This window comes from Camelina sativa, chromosome 11 (genome assembly GCF_000633955.1).
Source record: "Camelina sativa cultivar DH55 chromosome 11, Cs, whole genome shotgun sequence".
Taxonomy (NCBI): domain Eukaryota; kingdom Viridiplantae; phylum Streptophyta; class Magnoliopsida; order Brassicales; family Brassicaceae; genus Camelina; species Camelina sativa.
This window is the reverse complement of record NC_025695.1, coordinates 43,301,504-43,308,823: the sequence shown is the minus strand read 5'-3', so window position 1 is coordinate 43,308,823 and position 7,320 is coordinate 43,301,504. Positions and strand designations below refer to the sequence as shown.

The 7,320-nt window shown below is 30.8% G+C and overlaps 1 protein-coding gene across 2 annotated transcripts in view; it reads right to left on the bottom strand.

The window, feature by feature from the left end:
• Positions 1–293, bottom strand: part of LOC104726148 (probable LRR receptor-like serine/threonine-protein kinase At4g26540) — a 4,823-nt gene extending 4,530 nt beyond the window's left edge. The window contains exon 1 of one of the 2 annotated variants that reach the window (XM_010444941.1): positions 7–293. In XM_010444941.1, coding sequence (XP_010443243.1) covers positions 7–141 — 135 coding nt within the window. In that variant the 5' untranslated portion in view covers positions 142–293. The remainder of the gene's footprint in view (positions 1–6) is intronic. The other variant, XM_010444943.1, reaches the window with a different exon arrangement.

The window sequence follows — 7,320 nt, the reverse complement described above, 5'->3', positions numbered from 1 at the left end:
GGAGATGTTTAACTGAGATTTCCATGAGAGGAGAGCTAGACCTTGTTCGTCTATGGAGAAACAGGGGATGAAGAAGAAAACAGAGGACTTAAAGAGAAAGAAGAGGAAGGGGAAGAAGCAGAATCTAGGGTTGCGTGGCATTGGTGAAGAGGGAGAGGAGGAGGAAGAATTGAGAGAGAAGTGCGTTGGGATTGTGAAGCGAAGAACCCCATGGATTTGGTTTTTACTTTGTTTTTATAGAAATATATAAAAAGAAAAACAGAGCAAACCGAAGGAGAGAGAAGAAGAAGAGTAGTAGCNTCGTACCGGAGAGCTGGTTAACGCTGAGCTGAAGCTCTTGGAGATTCGGGAGGTTTCCGAAGCTTCTTGGGATGATTCCGGTGAGGAGGTTTTCGGATACGTCGACGAGGAAAAGGTCCGGGCAGGTCNAAAAAGCACCTCTACCTTTTTTCCTTTATTATTATTTTCCAATTTTTTTAACTTTGTTTATTTTTAAATTTTTTCTCTTTATTAGTTTTGTGAACAAAATAGAAAAAGAATTGAAATTGAGTTAAGGAAATACTAAAAGTCGATTCTCTTATTTATTTTGAGGTTATACATAAATGATGCATATTTAAGTGAGTGTTTATAATTTTCTTCTTTTATAGTTGTATGTTAGTGGATTTATTTGTGGTAAACGACCTTTTAGATGAGGCATGCTAATAATACTTTTCATAAATGGTAATTAGACAAAATAATTTACTATTAGTAATCGAAAAAACCTATAGTATACGGCTCCAGATTTTAAGTTACAACTCCTATTGACCTAACTATAACATGCGAGTCATACATCATATAAGAAAGAAAAAGAAAAGGTTATCAAATCAGAAAATGACTTGTTAAAATTAATTGGCCCTATTGTTTTTGGTATTTTCAGGAAACAAAAAGAAGACAAATGTTACACAAATCAATAATAATTTCTAGTTATAAATCATGATATCTGTTGAATACTAACACCTATTATTGATAAACAATGCTTGACGTAATTGTTTTCTTTAATGCTTGCAAAGACGATTTTAGAAACTTTGGATTGTGATTATTTGTTTTTGATCAACAATGCTTCACATAATTGTTAGTTTTTGTTTACTTCGGGGGAGTCGGAATTGGGTATACGTATATAACTGTAATATGGAGATATCTACTTTGGAACCTTTTCTGATATAGTCATATAGTATAGTATTAAATTAGTAGTTGGAACAAGGAACCTTGAAGAGAGTGAACTGCACATGCAAGCTAAGAAATTATGTGAAAAGATTAATTAAATTTACTAATGTTCATCTCTGCTCATCTTGTCGGTCCATTTCATTCGCTGTAATTATATGATACATATGCTAATATTAGCTAATATATATGTGTGTCACTGTGTCAGTGTGTGTATACGTTTGCTTCATACACATGTATATGCAATTATGCAAGCTCAAAGAGTAAAGAAGTAATAACTCTATATTTTGTCTACGTTGTCTACTAACAACATCAAGACCAAGCACAGCCAATCGACTATAGTTGTAGTTGCTAGTTAGTAAATATATATATATATATATATTGTAGATGTTCATACCAGTTTAAGATGCCACAGAAAACTTAAATATATCAAGATTTGTAGTCGTTTCGGAAAAGAAAAGAAAAGAAGAAAATGAAGAAAACAGCAACATTTACCTACCTTTTTCTTAATTGCACTTTTAATAGTTTGTAAGGTATATTAATAGATGACGATGTTTAGATCCAACTTCTTGGACAGAAGTTTTAAGAATACTGATTACAAAAATTAAGAGAGGGGAGAAGTGGACAAAACAAAACAGAAAAAATGGAAAAGATAAAGTAAATTAAAATTAAGATCATGGGTCAAGCATCATTAGGGTCAAGAAGATTATATATAAAGATATAACACCACACCTCTAGTCACATGCCATAGTAGCATCAAAAGATTAAATAAGAGTATCAATAGATATATTGAGAGATGGTCATGTGCATATCAGCATATCTGTACACATATTTACACTAAATTTATAGTAAAGTAAGAGAAAGCATTGCGAGAACATGGTTTTATTCTGCAGGTAATTAATTATGGAATAGTGTGTACTCTAATTACCGTAAATTGCACTTGAATAAGATGGTGATACTAAATATCAATCACGTATCACGAAATGTGTTTCGTAATATGTAATTTTTGTTTTACGTTACAGACAACATATATTCTCTCGTTTAAAAGAGTCTTTATCCTTTGAAGAGTTACATTGATAGTAACAACAAGCTAAGTAACAAGTTTCTTTCTCACGAAAATATAAACAAATATCTCTTGGGTTTACTACATTTGTATAAGATATACATACTAATTAAATCATATGCACTACACATACAAGTGGGGATGTCTAAAAGTGATCAAACTTGACTACTAGTGAGTAAGGTGTTCACTGACCTCAACTTTAAGACCGAAAATTTGCTAAAGTTTCGAGTTCGATTTCGCTGTATGTACACTTTGATCATTTGGACTCGGCTCCAAAGTTTTGACGAACCTTGATTTATAACTTTTTTCTTTAGTTTTTAACTCTTTTTTTTTTAATAGTTTTGATAAATAAATTCATAACTAAGAGATACGAACATGAGTGGGAAGAGTTAAATGAATATGGTCCATAAAGAGGAAAAATAAAAAAGGGAAAATAATAAGACCAAAAACCAAAAACCAACAAACAAGAAGGAAGTAAAGAGACAGCAAAAGATGCCAGAGAAAAGACAAGCACCCAACTGTATTTTTTCCAAACTTGTGAAAATTTATATTTCTTTCTCAAAATCATATGATTATCATTTAATGGTCCATATTGTTCTTTTGCCTAGCTTTCGCATCTATCATTATTTCGAAACAATTTCGACAATTCGGGACTGTTATAACTAAGCAGCTCTCAATTATATCTCAAAACTTTCACATGTATACGATGAAGGGTGATGGGTATTATGATAATGATACGTGATTGTTTTTATTACTTTTAACAAAGTTAATAGTGATGATAGCAATTTAGATAAATTAAAAGATGTAGACTTAGTTACGACAATGGAACAAGATCTGGATCTATATCACGTTTCGATTAGGTCAGAGATCTCACCACATGATGATAGTGCAATTAAAAACAAATCTACGGATACATATTCAACTTAGGATAAATATTAGTTTTAATTCCTATCAAAAATTACGAATAAGTAATTTTAAAAAGCATAATTCTTTACTTTAAAGTTAGTCTCTAAAACAAGAGATACAAAATTATAATTCAAGATTGTGCTTGGAGACAACAATTGAAGCAGTCACTTAAATAATGCTAGTTTAGTTAGTATTCGGTATTACAATTTCGTAAACGTTTGAAAATATAAAATCATTTAGTTAATTTCTTTTTGAGGTTTTAGAAACCGATAGTTATGTTTTATTATATACTACCAAAATTTTGGAATCTTGGAACGAGTTAAGCTTGTTTAGTGGATAAATCAGCACTAAGCGAGTGTTATAAATTAATTTAAGTGTGGGATCTGATCGAGGACTACGATGGGTAATTGTTTACTTAGTTTATATATATATATATATATAATGATTATATACAAGCATTTGTCTTTATCAATTTTATAAATTGAATAATTATAAAAAAAACTGGTCCATTGTGGGGTATTTAGTAGCAGAAGCAGTCCAAGAATGTAGTGGCAGAAGTACAGAAGTGTGAATAGAAGTGGGCATCGATCAAAACTACTTGTTTATTTGTTAGATTTGTCGATCCAATGAATATAACATATATAATATGGTTGATCATGATAATGCTACGTCTTATGAGTGGTCATGTTGATAAAATTCTATTGGTTGTAACGACTCATACGAGTATATACGACCACGAAGACACTGTAGTAGGAAAAGTACCTTACATATATACATGCTGATAATATAAGTTTTTTTCGGAAAACCAACTAATCCATAAAATAACAATGCAAAAAATATCCCAAAAATAATGTTTATCGTTTATTTTAAAAAAATACTACACCAAAAAAGTTTGAGAACCATATTTTGGTAATCTTATATATAATAATTTACAAGATATATATTTTAAAAAAACTGAACGTTGCTCATTATTTTAGTTTCTTTTAGTGCGTTCTTTTGTCGTGACAATTTTGACAGTCAATATAAAGTTTTTCTGGTTAATAATATTCAATAATAAATATTATACATAGAAAGGAAATTTTGATATATAGAACATAGTTAATATATAGTATGAAGAAATATATGTGACATTTTCAATCAAATGTTCGCAACTGGTGTGTGCCTGGGGGTCAAGTTAGGCGCGAATGATGCGAGTGATCTCTTGCGGGGTGAGTGTCAATGAAAAGTAGAGGGGCATACTATAAAAGGCTAATAATTGGATTCCTAGCCTGCTTGTATCATCCAGTAAACTAAAACACGAGAAAGATGATGAACCATTGCACTAGTAAAAAAGATTTGTCACTAATTAGTAACTAATCGTTACAAATATTAGCTACAAATTATATGTGTAACAAATGGCGAAGCTATATCATCTAAGTTTTGTAGTGAATTGGAATGATTCACATATGAAAAACTAATCCATATGCACATATATATAAAGTGATTTTTTTTGTTCGAGGATATATAGGATGATATATAGATAGTTTACATTTAACTTTTTATTACTAATTTGGGACATCTCCATATCAAGTGTGAACCCTATTATATATAGTTTGTTGTATAATAGTTTTAGGAAAGTATGTACAAAGAAAAAACTGACTTGTATGCATGCATGAATGAGTGTAAGTAGGCATATTGTGTTTGTTGTAGGTATATGTATGATGTGAAATGACATGGGGCCAATGATAGCGAGATATGGCTTTAAGAGGGAAATCATAATAGTGACCTTTTTTTGTGATGACAACAACCACACGTGCTCATTCCTTCTACCAAAGGTTTTTGCGCACTCGCTAGGCCTTCGTTGCACCTTTTTACTCCAATTATTTCAGAGCCAAATTCTTAGTACTCAATCCGAGTTTATTAGATCGATACTCAAACCTTTTTTCCTTTGTATTTTAACTTCATTTCATTGATGTTAATCAAGCTCTCTCAAGTACTCTATTTTTGAGATTGAAACTCAAAAACTGTTTTTAGTTATATTTCATTGACGTAATTAGTCTTTTTGAAAGACGCTCAAGTACTGTATATTTAACATTCCCTATAGACACCAAAGCACAGTCTATTAATCTTTGCAACTAATTTGACAAAGAAATCAACAAGTTTACGTATTAGAGGTATTATTCTTTTATGTAACGAGAGAATATCTTAATACTGTATAGAACGCATAACTCTGTTGAAACTCAATTTTCATAAAAACATTCGTAACCTAACTTTTAACTAAACTGGCCAGATAGTTTTCTTTAACTTTGTTACTTTTACACACCATTTTACTTTCTTGGTCAACAAAATATGTTTTGGAAACATAAATATAATATGTGTAATTCACCTTTCACTGTTTTTCTTCGTCCTTTAATCCTTTCCGTAATCTTATTAATTAGATTTTCAGCTTTTTTTTTTCCTTTCCGCTTCATATACTGTCTTTTACTCTTTTCTGTTTTCCTTTAGTAACGATCATGCTAATTTTTTCTATCATAATTGTTTTGTTAAGTCATATTAAGTTTGCGTAACCATGAAAAATTCTCACCGAGAGAACCAGCCTTTTAAAACTTTCCTTTTTGTTATCTTTTTTACCTTTTTATATCGCTTTTCACAGAATAAGAAATAGACGACAACAACAACAAAAAGTGATGTTTTTAGAAAGACAAAAAATAACGTAACACTAACCTTGATGTGTCTTAAAAAACTAAACATTGCTTAGTGGAGAAGTTGGGCTTTTGCAATCAATTAATCTTTTATTAATAAAAAAAATAATTTAAAAAATAAATGGGCCTTCGATGTTTATGGAAAAATTGAGATAATAAATAATAATACATCTGTGATTGAAAGGTGTAAATTAAAAGGGTCAAATATCCCTTCCGTATTTCCAGGACTTGGGTTTCTCGCTTACATTAAATTAAACTCTAACTAAAGTCTAAACATATTTCCACTCATAAAAATAAAATAAAGTAGTATATGTAATACATCACTAATTGTTTATATCAGTTGCCTATTTTTTTTTTTTTAATAATCTAGATGATAAATACGGTAACATTGATTGTCAAAGTTTTTCAGAGATTAATGAATGGTTATGTATGTATGATGCTTCGTCCTCCCGATCACCAGATGGACAGTTCTATGTAGCTAACTCTAAACATTAACTGAATAGTAGTAATTACACAAGACTAAACAAAGTAACAATTTGTTAAGATATTAGGAAGATGCCAAAACAAAATAAAAGGAAAAAAATGTGATTAGTGAATATGTTAATCAATAGGCTCCCTTGTTTTTAACCTAAATAGCCTTTGCTTTTTTAACAAAAGACTATAAAGAGTCTCTCACTTGCACTAATGCCAAGTTCATGGTGTATTATATATTTCTCCACTAAAACGGTCAAATTTTTGAATGCAAAAGCAGTGTTTTTTTCCTTGAGTAATTTTGATTACATTAATTAATTAAGATATAATCTTTGCATTATTGGTGATCTTTTTGTATCAAAGCCAGTCTCTGATATTGACGAGTCTTTTTGACCTGATGGGGTCCTGTTAAATAGAGGCCCATACTATACAATAGCGGACCTTTTTGGGCCCAGCTAAATAAATAGATATATCATTTGTTTGCACTTTGCAGTGAGAGATGTTATTATCCCGCAGACTGCACGTCTCTTCCATCTTTAAATCGAACAGAGCTTGAGTTTTTTGATGATTTATAACAACAATTTTTTTTTCCTAACTCCTAAAAATTCATTCACTTAACCATGATGCATAAAAAGGGTAAAGTACTTGTCTTTTTGTTTGTTTGTTTGCACTTTGCACTAATCCTTGCTTTTTGAAAACTGTAAGTTAAGAAAAACATTTCAGTGTATGTGTTGTACCTTTCCTAATTCTGATGCAATAATTCACAGCAACAAACTGAAGCTAACTCGTAACCACCAAGCCACACTCTTCAAGTTCCATACCTCATCCACAGTGGCTGGTGATTTGAACCAGTTTGGTAGGAAAAAAAAAATCAAAAATAGAAAAGTCATAACAAAACTGTCTTTTGAGCCTTTGCGCCAACATATATTACCAGGGTTGTCATTTTTAACCACTGTTAAAGATTTTTCATCCTTCTTTATACACCAGAGAATCAAGTTA